This window comes from Heloderma suspectum, chromosome 4 (genome assembly GCF_057233095.1).
Source record: "Heloderma suspectum isolate Gila_16-S chromosome 4, 16-S_ref, whole genome shotgun sequence".
Taxonomy (NCBI): domain Eukaryota; kingdom Metazoa; phylum Chordata; class Lepidosauria; order Squamata; family Helodermatidae; genus Heloderma; species Heloderma suspectum.
Window position 1 is genome coordinate 306,380,454 of NC_139461.1, and position 18,683 is coordinate 306,399,136.

The following is an 18,683-nucleotide window of genomic DNA, read 5'->3' on the forward strand; positions in this document are numbered from 1 at the left end:
CAAAAGTGTCTTAGGTGCACACAAGGGGCTTTTTGGATACCAGCCCTTGCCTCCATCAAATCAACAAGCTTTGTCATTCACTTCAACGAGGCCACAATTTCACGTTGTGTTTTCAGGGAAAAACCTGTCCTGGCTGGCTAGAAAATACATCTACAGCACAATCCTATGCATGTTTTGTTGGAAGGAATTCCCGTTTAGTTCAATGGGCCTTACTCCCAGGTAAGTGGGTATAAGATTGCAGCCTTAGAAGTTAACACGGGGTTTAATTGTGAAAACCAGATTATTGCCAAGAGAAGGGAGATTTCAGCACCATAACAAATCTTACAGAATAGTTAATACTTTTATCATGTTAAATTTATCCAACACATCTTCTGGCTTTTGGATATGCTGGGACTACAGTTCATAAAGTGTGAGGAGTACCTGCATAAGGAGGCATGAGCAGTTGCTGGGGAGATGAGACCTCCTTCTGGACCCCTCACAGATGTATTTTCATGCTTTTTGGATTGGGCCTGTAAGCAAGATGCTGATTGTCCTCTAGCCAATCAGTACAATGCAGACAGCTGTGGGACTACACTCTACAGTGGCATGGCATGAGTGGGCTGTGCTTGGCCTTCAATGGAGAGCTTTAAGGGAGGTTTCATATGATAAGATTTGATAATCCACATGCTGAATCAATATCTGTGTATTCCCCCACCACTCTTACCTCCTTTTACAAAACCAACAATACATATGTGGGTAGAAGAGGTGCTGAAGCAGTTTGTTTTGCAAGAGACATTCACTTCACTGTAGTTCTTTAAGTGCACAGCGGACTACGTATACTGAAGGGATAACCAAAAACAAAACAAAACAAAGTGGTTCTTTGGAAGATCTATACCCAACTGTTCCTTTTGTAGAACAATGATCACTCTGTTTTGTCAAACTTATAAAAAATGTAGAAAACAAAGCTGAGAACCAAGAAACATCGCCATATATGTATCAGCCAAAGTCCTTAGTGAAGAGTAAAATACTCTTCGTAGACTCCCTTTTGTTCCTAATCGCACCTTAAATATGTCTCCGGCATTGATGTCTGCAGTGCTTTCCAGCTACTCAACGATGACCACAACGACGAACAGAACCAGAACTGCCAGCAAAAGGACATTCCAAAACTCATGTACACTGGACCATGACACACTTAGAATTCTTCCATACGAAATGTTCCAATATTGGTCTGTTCATTAATAGCTATTATCATTTTTTTTAAAGACAGACAAAGGAATACTGTAGTTGCAAACTCCAAAAAAGCTTCCCTGAGAACCTTTTGTATTTTTTTCCATTGCGCTTTCCACTGGAGATCCAGAGCTGCTCTTTTGGAAAATAAAAAATAATGCTACTCTATAATACTTGTAAGAGTTCTCATGTCCAGCAGGCATCAGAATCCTTGGTGGGGTCCAGATTCAGAGAGATGGATAGCCTGCAGCCCCAGCTTCTCATATACAATACATGTCACATAATTCATGTGTTATCTGGGGACATGACCATAGGCAACACAAGGTTGTGGAGCCTGTTTGTGATACAGACAAAAGCCCTGTTCTTTTAATGCTCTAAGCCTTGGACTAACTATTATGGAGCCTTCTTTGTTAGCAGAGGTGCCTAGCAGCTTGCGAAGATCCTTGATCTCCATCTGCTTCCAAGCCCATCTTTGAATCCCCCCCACATAGAATTGGGTGAAAAAGAACAAAACAAAGCTCCCACTGTTTGCCAAAGGGGTTTCACTGAGTAAACAAAAACATTGGGTTTAATTCTGCTTCTTGTGAATGGCCTCTTGGTTAAGTTTTGGTCCTTTTATTCATTCATTCATTCAACAAGTTTCATAACTTGTAAACCTGAATACGCAGAGTGAAGGTCCTCTATATTCTTCTAGTTACTTTAATTCTTTTTAATGTTTTTCCTTTTTTTTCTTTTTTGTCCCACTGTAGTTAGACCTGAATTCCTTTAATGGCCTGTTTGATGCTTTCCAGTAGGTCCTTGTTCTCAGGATTCTGATAGCACTCCTGGTTCGTGTACATGTCAGTAAGGGTGTTGACATATGCATCAAAGTTCTGCTCACTGATTGGCTCCTGGGTCCAACAAAAAGCAAAACAAAAAAGCAACAACAATCAACCATGAATCTTAATTGGAAGTAGAGTGCAGAGAGAAAAAAGGTTCTAATCTTGGGCTCAGGTGAGACTAGATCCATTTTTTCACATTTCAGGCTGGGCCAGAATCTCTCTCCTATCCTGGGAAACAAGCATATCAGCTGTTCCTTCACTGCTAAGGGTTCCATCCAATGTTGCATGAGTGGACTTCTGCTCATGCAACAGAACTTTCCTCTCCTCTCCCCTGTAGCCTTCCAGATCTGCTCTGGGGAGTTCCCCACCCTCTGGCAAAGATTGGGGGAAGTGCTGCAGAGGGGAAAAGGAAATTGCCCCCTCACTGTTCCATTGACAGGAAGCCTTCTATTGGCTGAGCGACACAAATTGCATTTCACCCCCTTTTTTTTGGCTCTCTTTTATTTTGTCAGTAAAAAAGGCCAATCTCTGCACTCACTGCTTTGGCCTACCTCCCAAATAGAATTCTTGCAGCAGATAGGCACACGATGTGCAGGCATTCCCATGACGCATACAACCAACACAAAATAATAGATTTTTATCCCGAACACCATACCTGCATAAGCCCCTATCCAGCACCTATTGCACAATATCCTGTCCTTCAGGGCTGGCCCTACCATTAGCCTTAGCCTTGATTGTATTAGCTGTGTGCCAAGCCTACCTACCAAGGACATACTGGATAGGCACACTGCAGACTTACACTGGTTTTATATTTGTTTAACTGCCATGGCTTCCCCTAAGTAGTCATGGAAATTGTAGACTGGTAAGGGGGAAAGAGCTGAGGGTTTTTTTAGCCCTCTTTCACATAGTTCCCTCAGAACAGGAAATGACTCTTTTAAACTAATTTATGTCTATAGCACAGACGTGCTCACAGAGGAATTTCTCAGTTCAATATTACAAAGAGGTTCCTAAGTTTCACATCAGTTTACCAGAGGAACATATGGCCTAGAGAGGTTGTAAGATCTCTTTCCTTGGAGTTTTTCAAGAAAAGATGAAGCATAATTGTGTAAGGGATGTCTTAGAGCAGTAATGGGTAGAACAGAGATCTTGGTCTACTAGTGCACCACTGGCCAATTTCTGGCAGACCATAGAATGCCGGAATTGGCACTCTGGCATACTTGCTAAGAATGCTGGACTATCAGTTCAATCTATGCATATTTATTCAAAAGCAAACCCCATTTAATTTAATGGTAGCTAACTAGGTATAGAATTGAAGTCTAGGTCGACCTTGACCTTAAGCAAGAGTGCATACTCAAAATGGCTTAACACAGGTTGATTCTGCCTTAGTGTTTGAGGATACTGAATACATACTCTTGCTTTGTAAATTTAGCACATGTTGGTGGACCACAGGGATTCTAGGGGAAAAAAAGCATCATGAGAGATTGAAGTCAGCCTACTTATGCTTTACAATCTACAACACATAGGATGGCTATCCTAGAGCAGAGGGTTGGACAAAATGATTCACTTAATCCCTTTCAAGTGCAACTGGCATTGTCACAGGTAAGGCTTAAGTCAATGTGTTGTTTTTTTAATGGCTCCTAATATGAATGCAAAACCTGCATTAGCTGGGATGTGTATTTGATTTTTCTTCTGAATTCTCTCCTCCATAAACACAATTCATACAAGACACAAAAACATATGCAAAAGGGACTTAGTGAACTCCAAGGATGCAGTCCTAAGCATGACTAACTGGAAGTAACTCCCACTTAGCTTAGTAGGACCTGTTTATGCATAAACATATTTTGGATTCATCTGTAAGATTCTATGGAGTTTATTTATTTATTTCATTTCTATACCGCCCAATAGCCGAAGCTCTCTGGGCGGTTCACAAAAATTAAATCCAAACAACACACAATAAAACAATTTAAAATATACAGAACATTAAAACCACAATATAACAATACAACCACAATAAAACCTAGCAGCAGTGCAAGAGTTTAAAATACAGATTTAAAACAGCAAAGATAAAAATTTAGAAAGCTAAAATGCTAAAATGCCTGGGAAAATAAAAAGGTCTTCACCTGGTGCCGAAAGGAATACAATGTAGGCGCCAGGCGAACCTCACTAGGGAGCTCATTCCAGAGCCGGGGTGCCACAGCAGAAAAAGCCCTCCTCCTAGTAGCCACCCGCCTCACTTCCTTTGGCAGGGGCTCATGGAGAAGGGCCGCTGATGATGATCTTAAGGTCCGGGCAGGCACATATGGGAGGAGGCGATCCTTCAGGTAACCTGGCCCCAAGCCGTTAAGGGCTTTGAATGTTAACACCAGCACTTGGAATCGGGCCCGGAAATGGACTGGCAGCCAGTGCAGCTGGAAAAGTACTGGCGTAATATGAGCTCGCAGGCCAGTCCCTGTTAACAATCTTGCTGCCCTATTTTGGACCAGCTGAAGTTTCCGGACCGTTTTCAAAGGCAGCCCCACGTATAACGCATTGCAGTAATCCAGACGAGAAGTTATCAGAGCATGGATAACTGTAGCAAGGCTATCTCTGTCCAGATAAGAGCGTAGTTGGTATACCAGCCTAAGCTGATAAAAAGTGCTCTGTGCCACTGAGTTCACCTGTGCCTCAAGTGACAGTGCAACCCCCTCCAGAACAGGTTGAATATCACCTAGCCGGGCAGACGAACCACCCACTAACAGTACCTCCGTTTTGTCTGGATTGAGTTTCAGTTTATTAGCCCTCATCCAGTCCATTACCGTGCCCAGGCACTGATTCAGAACAGTCACTGCCTCACCTGGTTTTGATGAGAAAGAGAGGTAGAGCTGGGTGTCATCTGCATATTGATGGCACCTCAGCCCACACCTCTGGATAACCTCCCCCAGCGGCTTCATGTAGATGTTAAACAGCATGGGGGATAAAATAGAGCCCTGTGGAACCCCATGGCACAATTGCCATGGCACAGAGCAGTAATCCCCCAGCACCACCTTCTGGAATTGGCCATCCAAGTAGGAGCGGAACCACTGCAGTGCAGTGCCTCCTACTCCCAACCCAGACAACCTATCCAGAAGGATACCATGGTCGATGGTATCAAAAGCCGCTGAGAGGTCCAGGAGAATCAACAGGGTCGCACTCCCCCTGTCCCTCTCCCGGCAGAGGTCATCCCACAGGGCGACCAAGGCAGTTTCCGTTCCAAAACCAGGCCTGAAGCCCGATTGAAATGGATCTAGATAATCCGTTTCATTCAACAGTGCCTGGAGCTGTCCTACAACCACCCGCTCAAGCACCTTGCCCAGGAAGGGGATGTTGGCCACTGGCCTATAATTGTTAACATCCTCTGGGTCCAGGTTAGGCTTTTTCAGGAGTGGTCTAATTACTGCCTCTTTTAAAGCGGCAGGCACCACTCCCTCTCTCAAGGAGGAATTTACAACCTCCTGGACCCAGCAGGACAACCCCTCCTTGTTTGATTTAATAAGCCATGAAGGGCAAGGGTCAAGCACACAAGTGGTCGATCGGACTTGGCCAAGCACCTTGTCTGCATCCTCAGGCCTCAGTAACTGAAACTCATCCAATAAAACTGGACCAGACGGTGCTCTGAACGCCTCTACCAATGGAACTGCATTAATGGTGGTGTCCAATTCATGACGAATCTGAGCGACTTTATCCTCAAAGTGCCGTGCAAACTCGTCACAACATGCTACCAAGGGTTCCACCGTCTCTCTCCCTGGCCCAGAATGTAACAGGCCGCGAACCACTCAGAAAAGCTCTGCTGGACGACACTGAGAAGATGCAATGCTGGTGGAAAAGAACTGTCTCTTTGCCACCCTCACCGCCACAGAGTAGGCTCGATAGTGGACTCTTACCTGTGTTCGGTCAGACTCAGCACGAGTTTTCCTCCACCTGCATTCTAGCCGTCTCCCGTCTTGCTTCATTGCCCTCAGCTCAGGTGTATACCAAGGAGCTGGCTGGGCTCTACTCAGAGGGAGGGGGCACTTGGGCACGATCGTGTCAACTGCCCGAGTCATCTCTGCATTCCACAGAGCGACCTGGGCTTCGACAGGATCACCAGCCATACCAGCAGGAAAATCCCCCAGAGCCCTCTGGAATCCATCGGAATCCATTAATCTCCGGGGGCGGACCATTTTAATAGGTCCCCCACCCTTGCAGAGGGGAAAGGCTGCCAGGAGTCTAAACCTCAGCAGGAAGTGATCTAACCATGACAAAAGGACAGATGTTAATTCCTCCACTTTCAGATCACCATCCTCCTGCCCAGTCGAGAAAACCATATCAAGCGTGTGTCCTTTTGTATGCGTTGGGCCGATGACATGTTGGGACAGCCCCATGGTTGTCATGGCGGCCATGAAGTCCTGAGCCGCCCCGGATACAGCGGCCTCGGCATGGAAGTTGAGATCCCCCAGGACCATCATCCTAGGGGTCCTCAACACCAAGTCCAAGACCACCTCTGTCAGCTCAGGCAGGGAGTCTGATGGGCAGCGGGGTGGGCGGTACACCAACAGAATCCCCAATCTGTCCCGGGTACCCAACACAAGGTACAAACACTCAAGATCTGCGCTCGAATGAGCAGGAAGCCTGGAGAGGGAGATTGAATTCCTATAGACCACGGCAACCCCCCCTTCCCGACCCTCAAGTCGGTGTTGGTGCTGCACCGAGTACCCAGGAGGGCACAGCTGGGAGAGAGTGACCCCTCCCAGTTCCCCCACCCAGGTCTCAGTAATACATGCCAGGTCAGCCCCCTCATCCACAATCAAGTCATGGATGAGGGAGATTTTATTTTGGGCCGACCTGGCATTCAGCAGCAGCACCATCAGACCCGAGGGCAAACTGGTAAGGCTGCCAGGAACCATCAGGTTGGGGGAAGAACCAGAAGAGGAGACAGCTGTAAGTAGGGGTGCACGAAAGTCACTTACCTGGTCTCGCAGCTTTTCGCGGTGGGGGGGAGGCGCTTCGCTGCTCCCCCCGCGAAGTTCAGGCCGGGGGGGGAGGCTTCCCGCCTCGCCTGGCCGAAATTCAGGCTGGGGGGGAGGCTTCCTGCCTCGCCCGGCCAAAATTCAGTCCGGGGAGGAGGCGCCTCGCCTTGCCCGGCCGCGAAATTAAAAGTTAAAAAAACAAAACACGCCCCCGTGATAGGCTACGTGACGATTAACGTAGCCTATCACGGCTAGATCTGCAAAGTCAGCCGTGATAGGCTACGTAAATCGTCACGTAGCCTATCACGGGTGACTTTAAAAAAAAAAAGCGCGTACGCAAATGGCGGCCCCCATAGGGAGCCGCCATTTGCGTTCCTTATTTGGTCGCTGTAGTCTACGTAAATCTTTACGTAGACTACGGCGAAAATAAGGGCAACGCAAATAGCGTTGCCCTTATTTTCGCCGTAGTCTACGTAAACTTTATGTAGACTACAGAGACCAAATAAGGAACGGGAATGGCGGCTCCCTATGGGGGCCGCCATTATCCGTACGCGCTTTTTTTTTTTTTTAAGTCACCTGTGATAGGCTACGTGACGATTTACGTATCCTATCACGGCTGACTTTGCAAATCTAGCCGTGATAGGCTACGTTAATCGTCACATAGCCTATCACGGGGGCGTTTTTTTTTTTAGTTTTATTGGAATGGCAGCGGTGGCAGCCGGTCGAAAGACCGGCTGCCGCTCCCGCCCTGGACGAAGACCCGACGAACCGCCGGCTGGACCCGCCGCCGGGAGGGACATTCGCCAAAGGTAAGTCCCGTCCCGGGGGGGGAGTGCGGGGTGCGGGGGGTGTGTGCGGAGAATTTCTCCCCGAAACTTGTTCGGGGGGCCGAACACGTTGGCACTCGGCCCCCCGAAGTTTCGGGGAGAAATTCTCCGCCATCCCTAGCTGTAGGTGCCTAGCCCCTCTTCTCCTCAACTGGACAAGTTTCCTTGTCTGTCCAATTCTGGTGTCAACACACTGAGGCTGCAATCCTATTCACACCTACCTAGGAGTAAGACCCATTGAACTCAATGGGGTTTACTTCTAAGTAGACACATGCTGGATTGTGGTGTTAATGTGCTTAAGCAATGATAAAGTGTCACACAACACAATTCACTTCTTGCAAACAGAGATGGTAATTAATATCTCCTTTCAGCAGTTCTACTTTAATGCAGCTTTTAAAAAAATGCCACAGCAACACTGTTAGACCTCGTTATGTCAAATATAATATACTATCTTTATGGTTATGATTGTTCAGCTGATAGCTATTCAAAATGGAATGGAAGCTTCCTGTTTTATAATGGGAGCTGTAAGATCTTTCTGACATTAAATTCCAGTCTTGGGCTATCTCCACTCATACAGTCTTAGACTAAAAAGCCAATGTGTACCCTTGGTAAAGCTTCTTTTATTATTTTCTTACCGACTTGGGATATGAGGTGTAACGAGGGACAACAAAACACGAAAGGAGAGATCAGTGGAATGAAACAACAAAGAAGGAATGACAAAATAGCCGTCAGAAACATGGGAGAAAGTGCTGCTGCCACCGAGTAATTAGTCCCAGACATTTGGGTTGAATTGTGAAATTCCAGTTTTTTCCCTAACACTTTTTAGATCAACCTTCAGCTCAAACAGAAGATGGTAAACAGATGCAAACTTGATGACCAGTTTGTTTGTTTTTTAGTATTCCCTGTAACACATTATACCAATGTTAAGCTGGAATTCTTTATTCTACCTTATTAAAACATTATATATATATATATATATATATATATATATATATATATATATAATGTTTTAATAAGGTATTATTATATATATATTTATGTTTATATATATATATATATATTTATGTTTATATATGTTTATATATATATATATATATATATATATATATATATATAATCTCCCATCCCTTTGCAAAGCACACACATCCTTAGAGTAAGGGAGATTGGGAGGGGTTGCAAAGGACTTCACATTCCACTTAGTAAGGAGGGGCTGTGAAGGCAGTCTTGAGCAGAATTCTCCATAAAAGGTAATCATAAAAGGTGTTCATAGGTAGGTAGGGAAAGGGGCAGGAGGCGCCATTCAAAGGACAGGAGAAAAAGAAAAAAGTGTCTTAGCTAGCAACATGGGGTGCTTCCAGACAGAGGGCTCTTAATGCTACCAGTCATTGCTCTTCTGCTGAAAGATACAGGCAGAATTGCAATTAGGGACAGAGGAAGCTGCCTCATACTGAGACAGGCCCTTGGTCCACCTAGCCCAGTATTGTCAACATTGACTGGCAGCAGCTCTCCAGGGTTTCAGGAAGGGATTTTTACAGCCCCACCTGGACATGATGGGGATTGAATCTGGGACCTTCTGCATGTAAAGCAGGTGCTTTGGCACTGAGCTATGGCCCCAACTGACTGTGCATAGTTCAGGGATACAGAGATTTTTAGGCTGTGTGCGTCTTGCTAAGTCCCGTACATATGGTGAGCATAATATAGCTGTGTGGACAGTGTTGACCCCTCCCCTTTCCCCATCTCTCATTGGTCACCACCCCACCTTCTTCTGATGTTTTGAAGTGGGTAGTTCTCAGAGCCATTTTAGCATCCAGTTTTGTGTGTGCATGTGTTTTTAGTTTCTGAAGCTGTGCAGTTGCAAAAAATATGAACAGTTGTATTTTAAATGAGTGCTTGTAGCACAGGGCAAGAGGATTACAGCTAAGCTTATTTCCAAGTAAACATGGTTATAAATCATGCTAGAAGTACTATAGATTTCACCTGAGAATGCCTGATCTCTAGTCAGTTTCACAACTGGATCTATTCTAATCAGACATTCTGATATAGTCAGATTCACAACCAAGTCCAGTCAGTTTCATAACCTGGCCAGCAAACTTGCCAGTTTAATTTACCCTGCTTGTTACTTGCTGTATTCTATCATAGCACAATTGTGATTTTTAAATAAGAGAGCAATACTATGGTCCCTGGCAGAGTGTCCCAGGAACCATAGGACTGCTTGGAAAACCCCTCCAAGACTGGAGACAGCGCTCCAGCCTTGGAAGGGGGAGTAGGAGATCTGACCCCAGACTCCACCCTCTTGCAGTCAGCACAGAGAGAACTGTGCGGGCTGCTTCTCCAAGGTCAGAAAAGCAACAGAGGAGGAGGGGGGAAGGGGGTGTTCTGGTGAGCAGGGAGGGGAAGAGACTGGAAAGGCCAAGATAAGAGATATCCTAAGACTCCTCCAGCCTCCTTCACTCCCCCTCCGAAGTGTCCTTGCTATGTGGGCTAAAAAGCCTGTCCAGCAATAATCACCTAAGGCAGAGGAAAGGGAGGTGAAGATTGCCTCTGCTGCTCCACCCGCCCTGCTGGCTTCAGCCCACAAGGGGATAGGAGTATTGGAAGCCTCCGAATGCAGAGGCTTCTGAGCAGCGAGGGTGCAATCAATAGGATTGCACCCTAAATAATATTAAAAGTGATTTTAACTTTTAAAAGCATATGGTACATATGCTACAGCATATGGGTAGAGGATTGCAGTCTTACAGGATTACAGGTGGAACCTACATACCTATACTTGGAAGTAAGCACTGCAGTTTTCAAAGTAATGTATTAAACAAATAGCTAACTGAAGCATGTGAGTTGAGGGAATCTCATTCCAGGAAGCAATTAATTAAGGTTGAAAGATCAGGAGAAAGGACTTGTGGTACAGAACATGAAATGGCTCTGAAACGGAAATGCACAGCAAGCAATAGAGAAAGGAAGGTTATTCCCAACATGGGCATCTCTACACCAGCCTAAAATCCTGCATTTAAAACGGGGCTTTCTGCTTCCATTTTAAATGCAGGATCACGACTCCCTTTTTCATACACTTCCTTTCCCCCCTCCCCTTCCCCCCTCCTTCTCCCTGTATCTGAGTCTTCCATTATATTTCATTGATCTCACTCCTCTTCTTGCCACTTTCTTTCTTTTCACGGTGGGAACTCAAGCGGAACACAATGGGGTAATTTGATAGCTCATTATCTGCGATCTATTTAAAAATGGAACAAAGGGCATTTAGTGCAGGAGACGCCCTGGAGGTTCACAGCATCATGTAAAGAGCCCGCAAACTTCCATGAGAGATCCATATCAATCACAGGATAAAAGCTCCATGTGAAGAAAGCCCAAGTCATCCACCTTTCCTGGGGACATCTCCTCCCACTGTGCCTCAGCCCTCAGTCACATATTTTCCTATCCACACCTGCAAAGAGATTGTGCTCATAATCTGCTCTTTCCCTCTTTAACGGATTTTCTATGGTAAGAAAAAGGATGGAAGAAGTGGTGGGAAAACACAGTGGGATTACAATTGGCTTATGGTGTCATCTGGACTTCCTGTAAAATTGTGTGACAGAGGCATGGTGATTGCACATTAAAAGCCTCATCTGGAAGCACCCCTGATCATCTTGGATAATACTTCTCATTTACTAGTATCCATCTAGAAATGAACAATTTTGTGGTGTCCTTATGCAATTAGTATCTGATATTTCAAAACATAGGGCTGGATCCAGACTTAGTCATGCTTAGAGAAGACCTATTGAAATCAATGAGACAAGTTAGACATTACTAATTTACATCCCACTGATTTCAGTGGGTCTGCTTTAAGCATGACTAAGTCTTGATCCATCCAAGAAACATTCAGCAGTGACAATCAGTAAGAACAGAGCCAGTGTGGTGTAGTGGTGAGGGTGTTGGACTGGGAGCCGGGAGATCCGGGTTCTAGTCCTCACTTGGCCATGGAAGCTCACTGGGTGACTTTGGGCCAGTCACAGACTCTCAGCCCAACCCACCTCACAGGGTTGTTGTTGTGAGGCTAAAATGGAGAGGAGGAGGATAATATAAGCTGCCTTAGGTTCCTTGCAAGGGGAAAAAAGGCGGGATATAAAATAAATAAATAAATAAATAAATAAATAAATAATAACAGAGCTAAGGTAACAAGGCTGACACATTGTAAGCACCAAAAATAAATCTAAAACTAAGCATTCCTACCTTGCCTGGCAACTATGATAGCCTTAACTCTGCAGTACAACATGATGTAATAAATGCATGTGAAGTTGCCAGTTTGCCACCATGAGGAAGACATACGTATGTGAAAGTAAGGCATGTATGTTTCTTTGGAGGAACCATATGCCATTAATATGTTGTGGAGAAAAAGCAAAAATAGCGTACTTCCATTCACTTGCTTTAGGGAACAGTCCTAAGGCCACTAGGCCCTATTCACACACGAAAGGGGGAAGGGCGGTTAGGGTAACTACAGAGTGGGGAGGGAAAGGCTAACCATGAGCATGTGCCTGTCACACAGTTGGGAACCTTGTGGCACACTGTGGTTTACTTACCCTTCCCTGCTCCGTGGTTACCGTCTCATCCTCCTGCTGCACTGGCAGTTGTCCCAGCAGTCGCTGGGCTAGGAAATGGTGCATGATGGCCACTCCAGTCATAGCTATGCAACGGTGACCATAAAGTCCAGCTGCGCTGCCTAGAGCATCACCAGATGTGGCAGATGCTCTAGGCTGCCATCTCTATGCACAGAGTGGCCGTTTTTAATAACTCTTTTGCACAGAGTGGCCATTTTTAATAACACAGATCCCACCACTTGACATGGTAAGCCACCCCAGGCCCCCTTAACCCCACTGCAGAGTGGTGGTTAGCTGGGGTGGTTACCTAGCCATCGTGGTCAGGATTTTGACCCCACACACGACTTACTAAGCTACTGTGGTTTGCTTAAAAACGTGAACCATGGTGGTTTAGTGTGATGTCTAAACAGGTGTACTGTCTAGAGGGCCATAGGATGTTTTGGTTTCTGGGATCTGAAGTCAGAACCAGGGCTCTGACCTCAGAGCCCAGAAACCATGCTCCCCACCCCCTCCTCCACCCCCTTGTAGTCAGTGCAGCTCTCCATGCCAGCTATGTCTCCGTGCTCAGAAACAGAGCATGGGGACAGGGAAAAGGAGGCATTCCTGTGGGCAGAGAGTGGAGGAGAATGCGGAAGCTACATTATGCAGCTTCCTATGTGCATCCTGGCCTCCTTCTTTCTCCCTCCCTGAAGCTGCGGCTAGACAGGCAAAATCACCCATCTCGCCAAAAATGCACAGCAGCCAGAGCATCTGTGGAGTGAGGATCGCCTCTGTGCTCCGGTCACCCTGCATCGGATTCTTGGCAGCCTCCAACTTCGGAGGCTGCCAACTATCTCAATATGATTGCACCCTTATTTTGTCATTTGTGAATCCTAAATGTGATTTCCAGTTACAGGATGCTTATGGGGCTGGCTATACAGACGTTTTCAGGGCTGGCTTCTGGTTTGGGGGTACCTTGGTAAAGTGCCCTCTAGTGGGCTCCTCAACCATTGGTGGGTCCTGGTGGGCTTATTTGGTGGCAGCAGTGTGCTGGACAGCTGGATCTAGCCACCATTTTAATTTCCCACAGTATCCCCTTTAAATGGCAGCTCCATCCAGCCATTCAATGATGCTTGGAGCAAAAGATTAAAGGAAGGCCTAAGACAGGTACCAGCCATGGCTCTGACCTGTTGCTGGGGCCCTGGCAGCTGCCAGGCACTTACTTCGGGCCTGGACTTTCTGATGGCTTTACTTCTCCTAATTCCAGTGCAGAGATAAGGCTAAAGTGCTAGCCACTGAGGATGGGGATTGCTCTGTTTTGCACTTCCTTGCTTTCAAGCATTTAAATTGCTCTGACTTTAGGCAATAGTACTACTTATAATGGTGTCTTCTTCCTAAAAAACAACTAGTAGGTTCCCCGCAAACAGAGTTCGCAGAGAAAAACCAAATCTAATGAAAGGTTTAACTTAACTAACTGAGTTTATTGAAACATTCAAAGTGTTACCAAACTTCCTTAAATACAATGTTCTTGGTGTAAGCTTTGACTGGGTTACTTTTAACTGTAGGTGTGTCTTAATCCCTTCATGGTTTGTTTACATGCTGTATGTTACTGGCATATCATTGTACTTTGGCCTACATCTGTGTTTATAAAGTGTACCGAGACTTTTTTGTGTTCATATTTCATTTTGCTCAAATTTGCAATTAGAATCATAGAATCACAGAATAGTAGGGTTTGAAGGGGCCTATAAGACCACTGAGTCCAACCCCCTGCTCAATGCAGGAATCTAAGTTTGAATGCCTCCAATGTGAGACAGCCCACTAGGTAATTGGTTCCATTGTCGTATTGCTCTAACAGTCAGGAAGTTTTTCCTGATGTTCAGCCGGAATCTGGCTTCCTGAAACTTGAGCCCATGATTCCGTGTCCTGCACTCTGGGATGATCGATAATTGATCCTGGCCTTCCTCCCTGTGACAGCCTTTCAAATACTTTAAGAGCACTATCATATCTCCCCTCAGTCTTCTCAAGGCTAAACATGCCCAGTTCTTTCAGTCTGTCCTCATAGGGCTTTGTTTCCAGTCCCCTGATCATCTTCGTTGCCCTCCTCTGAACCTTTAATTACGTTTTTTTAATGATACTTGACATTTTTTGATATTAAAAATAAAACTTTATAGTTCATTGTTATAAAAGATAGCCTAATTCTTAAAAAATATCTTTATGGACATAAACTCCCAACTTTGGATGATAGTGAAAACCATAGCTATTCATGGAATCTGCATAAGAGGTTTCCAATGAAATATGTTTCATGAGAATGGATCAACTGGAAGGCAGTCATAAAGGGATGACCAACTAACTCCTGACTTTGAATTATATATATAGGGTTCTATGAAAAGCAGAAATAATTGATGGCTTTGGAAGCAATTTCTCACTTCTTAACTATATGCAAAGACCCTTTTGAAAATGCTTTCAGAAACTTGTGCTTTATTGTGCAGACAGAGACTAAGTTCACAATAGAATTCCTCACCATGTGTGGAAGGCGAATATTGGCAAGACTTTGGATAAGAGTCTGGCTCAGCCCTGAGAGCTCAAGGAAGAGGGCTTCGTTCTGCTCCTCTATAATCTTGTTCTCCTCCTCAATGTTCTTGAGGTTTTTTTCCATGCTTGAGATCTGCAGTGTGAAAACAAGGAGGAGAAATGGTCAGTATCTTTGAAAGTTCAATGAGTGTCACAAGGTTTATTTAATGTTTGTTTATTCGGTTTGCATCCTGTTCCTCCTCCAAAGTGCACAACTAGGTGTTATGGCCGATACACAGCTGCCGCCAAAAACAACAGACATTGAATTGCATTGTTGTTGCATCCTCCACTCTCCCCCATAATGGCCAGTAATGTAAGATGCATGACACTCAAAGATCTTGCTGCACATTTCTTTTTCTTTTTCTGCTTGCTATAAAACCCCAAATCTGGAGAGATAGGCATGGATTAGCACAGCACTGTGCTAATTCTCCACCAGTTCTGGTGTGTTTCTGTGTTTGAGGCCATAATTCTACAATACGGAGCAAGATTGCAGCATGTTCATTCTTAGACCACCCAGTCTTAAGCATTTCCCGCTGTTCTGGTGTATTTTCAGAAAGAACAGAACAAAGCTGGAATTCTTAACCAAAGCATTTACAGAGAAAGTAAGCTCAGTCTTCACATAAGGAGGGAACAAGAAAAAAAAAATCTTACCAAGCTCTAGCTACTGAAGGATTGTTAAGACTGAAATATCAAAAGGTAAGATGACAAAATTATCAGAAGAATGTCGTTTTGGACCATCAGCATTGTATTTGAAAGTTCCAGGAGAGCCACAGAACAAAGTGGATGTCCAATTTGCTTCTGCAGGCAGGTAGCAGCCGCCACCATCCCTAAACACACTGGCTACTGAACAGAAGGACATAAAAACTGCTCCGTTTAAGAGAGCTCCATTCATGTGGGCGGGTGAAAGGGTGGTGGGATGGCTCAGTGGGATGGCTGAATCCCTCCTCTTCTGTTGTCCAGGTGAATGTTCCCAGCTGAACTATTAAGTGGTTAGGGAGGCCATCAAGACAGAAAGATAAGGGGCAGCACCAGCAGACCTGTGCTCAATTGGCTGATTAGAGAAGCCCGGTAGTCAGGGCAGGTTGACCTCTGGGATGTGGGTGCAGCAGGCAAAATTTTACATTGTTACCATGCATTCCTTTGGGAAAGAGGAAAGAACTGCACTTGGGGTCCCTGATGTGATGAGGGCAAACGTTGCCCTGTGCCCCTGGTGTCGAGTAGTTTGTTATCCATGAACATGGGTTCCCACAAGGATGCAAGTTAGGCAGCATGTGCACTGAGGCACACTGCAGCCCTCAATGTAATACACAAGCAGCGTTGGGGCTGGGTAGGATTTTCAGCAGGAAAACCCCTTCATGTGCCATGGGTGTGATCTGGATCAAGGCCGCTTGCAGATGCTTTTGGTGATAATGATGATGATATGGGGGATCCCAAGAATGGGATTCAAGGACACATTTAATGTCTACTTTGTAGTGGTAAATGTCTACCTTGACCTGTAGGTGGAGTTGCCACCACTGAACTGATTGGTACCAAAATGTGCAGAATCAGGCTATTCGTGTTTGCTTTATGGGGTGTTGGTTTGAGGAAAACGAATTAGCTTAGATGCTGAACATTTACTGGCCCAGATAAATTGTCTTGCTTGCTCTTTGTTGGATGTTCTGCATAATCAACATGGCTACAAAGATCTAAATTGCTTTGGAGTGAGGCAGTATGGCTAGTGGCATCCCAAGAGGTTGTGCTGTCTGCTTATAGGGCTAGCTAGGCTTACACATTTCTATCACCTTGAGAGAGAGCGTGCAAGGCTTGCTTGCACAGACTCTGAGGAGCAGAGGATCTTGTTGGGTTCGAAGCGCAGGAGGTCCAGCCACACTCTGTTCAACTGCTGAAGGAATTTGAGGCACTTCATTTATGGAGCCATCGCAATGACCTCTGCTGACCTGGCACCAGCACATGACTGGGGAGCCTACTTATGCAAGCATTCGAGAGCACATACCTGTGACTGCAGCTTCACCATGGCTGCTTCCATCTCGGTGTTGGATTCATTCAGCTCACTAATTTCTTTGTTTAACTGCTTAATTTCTTCATCATTCTCTAGAACTGTAAGGGTGGAAGGGTGAAATAAAACAGCAGCCAAACCACTTCATGCTCTGATACATACAGATTACATGGTACAATTTTGCTGAAGCCTAGCAGGACTAGCTTTGGTCATTGAGTTGAGTTTCAGCATGGAAGTGTTGAGTTTCAGCATGGAAGAAAGGCAGGATATAAATGTAATAAATGAAGAAGTGAAACGAACACCAACCATTTGAAGTGTGGCAAATTTGCACACACCACAAAATGTTCTTAATCAAGCATAGGTGTTCAGACTAAATGGAGCAAATTTAAACAGATCTTGTTTTATGTCCAGGTTGCTAGGCTTGTTGGCTGGACCTACTGTTATTAGAATATGGGAGGTGAGAGAAGATTGTGTTCACTGAATCGCAGAGAAACCAGGGCTGGCCTTACTCAGAGGAATGGCCTGGATTATGCAGAGCAACTAGTGATTTGATAGAGTGAAGAAGAGCAAAGTCATGGGAAACATAGAATGGGCTCCATACCAACTCAGGGGCAATTTATCTAATCTAATTTAAATTATTTCTAGGCTGTCTTTGAGGGTGGAACCCTCTCAAGGCTACCAACCAAGTGATAAATTTTAGTCTCTTACTTTCGCTGGTCTTGAATTTATTGTTGAGAATTTCATAGTGGGGTGGGGTGGGATGGGAAATAATGAATCTGGTCTCCAGTGTACCATGTAAATAATATCGCACAATTTGAATGTTCCAAGCACTTTGTATACAATGGTCAATTTGCATGCAATGTCAACCCAGGTCTTTTAAAGCCCTAGGTTTTTCGGAACAAGTCAGTGTGCTAGTCTCTGTGGCTCGATCACTCCTGCTTGGTTTCTCCTGCCAGTTGTTGTTGTTCAGTCGTTCAGTCGTGTCCGACTCTTCGTGACCCCATGGACCATAGCACGCCAGGCCTTCCTGTCCTGCGCTCTCTCCCGGAGTGTGCTCAAGTTCATATTCATTGCATCCGTGATGCTATCTAGCCATCTCATCCTCTGTCGTCCCCTTCTCCTTTTGCCTTCAGTCTTTCCCAGCATCGGAGTCTTTTCCAGAGAGTTTTCTCTTCACATTAAATGGCCAAAATATTTAAGCTTCAGCTTCAGTATCTGTCCTTCCATTGAGCACTCAGGGTTGATTTCCTTTAGGATTGACTGATTTGACCTCCTTGCAGTCCAGGGGACTCGTAAGAGTCTTCTCCAGCAACACAGTTCGAAAGCATCAATTATTCGGCGCTCAGCCTTCCTTATAGTCCAGCTCTCACAGCCATACATTACTACTGGGAAAACCATAGCTTTGATTAGACGGACCTTTGTCGGCAAGGTGATGTCTCTGCTTCTTACTATGCTGTCTAGGTTTGCCATAGCTTTCCTCCCAAGGAGCAAGCGTCTTTTAATTTCATGGCTACAGTCACCGTCTGCGGTGATCTTGGAGCCCAAGAAAGTAAAATCTATCACTGCTTCCATTTCTTCCCCTTCTATATGCCAGGAAGTGATGGGGCCAGATGCCATGATCTTTGTTTTTTTAATGTTGAGTTTCAAATCAGCTTTTGCACTCTCCTCTTTCACCCTCAACAAGAGGCTCTTGAGATCCTCTTCGCTTTCTGCCATTAGGGTGGTATCGTCTGCATATC

General features: G+C 45.2%; 2 protein-coding genes across 4 annotated transcripts in view; one reads left to right on the top strand and one right to left on the bottom strand.

Moving 5' to 3' along the window:
• Positions 1–18,683, top strand: part of LOC146348972 (uncharacterized) — a 39,760-nt gene that overhangs the window by 11,095 nt on the left and 9,982 nt on the right. The window contains exons 3-4 of one of the 2 annotated variants that reach the window (XM_084848422.1): positions 117–219; positions 1,073–1,373. In XM_084848422.1, coding sequence (XP_084704548.1) covers positions 117–219; positions 1,073–1,166 — 197 coding nt within the window. In that variant the 3' untranslated portion in view covers positions 1,167–1,373. Of the gene's footprint in view, positions 1–116; positions 220–1,072; positions 1,374–18,683 lie in introns of those variants that run through there. The other variant, XR_014789941.1, reaches the window with a different exon arrangement.
• MYT1 (myelin transcription factor 1) overlaps positions 1,956–18,683 on the bottom strand; it is a 100,929-nt gene continuing 84,201 nt past the window's right edge. For both annotated transcript variants that reach the window (XM_084848420.1, XM_084848421.1), the window contains exons 19-21: positions 16,942–17,045; positions 14,899–15,042; positions 1,956–2,096 (exon numbers count right to left, since the gene is read on the bottom strand). In XM_084848420.1, the coding sequence (XP_084704546.1) occupies positions 1,956–2,096; positions 14,899–15,042; positions 16,942–17,045 (389 nt within the window). The remainder of the gene's footprint in view (positions 2,097–14,898; positions 15,043–16,941; positions 17,046–18,683) is intronic.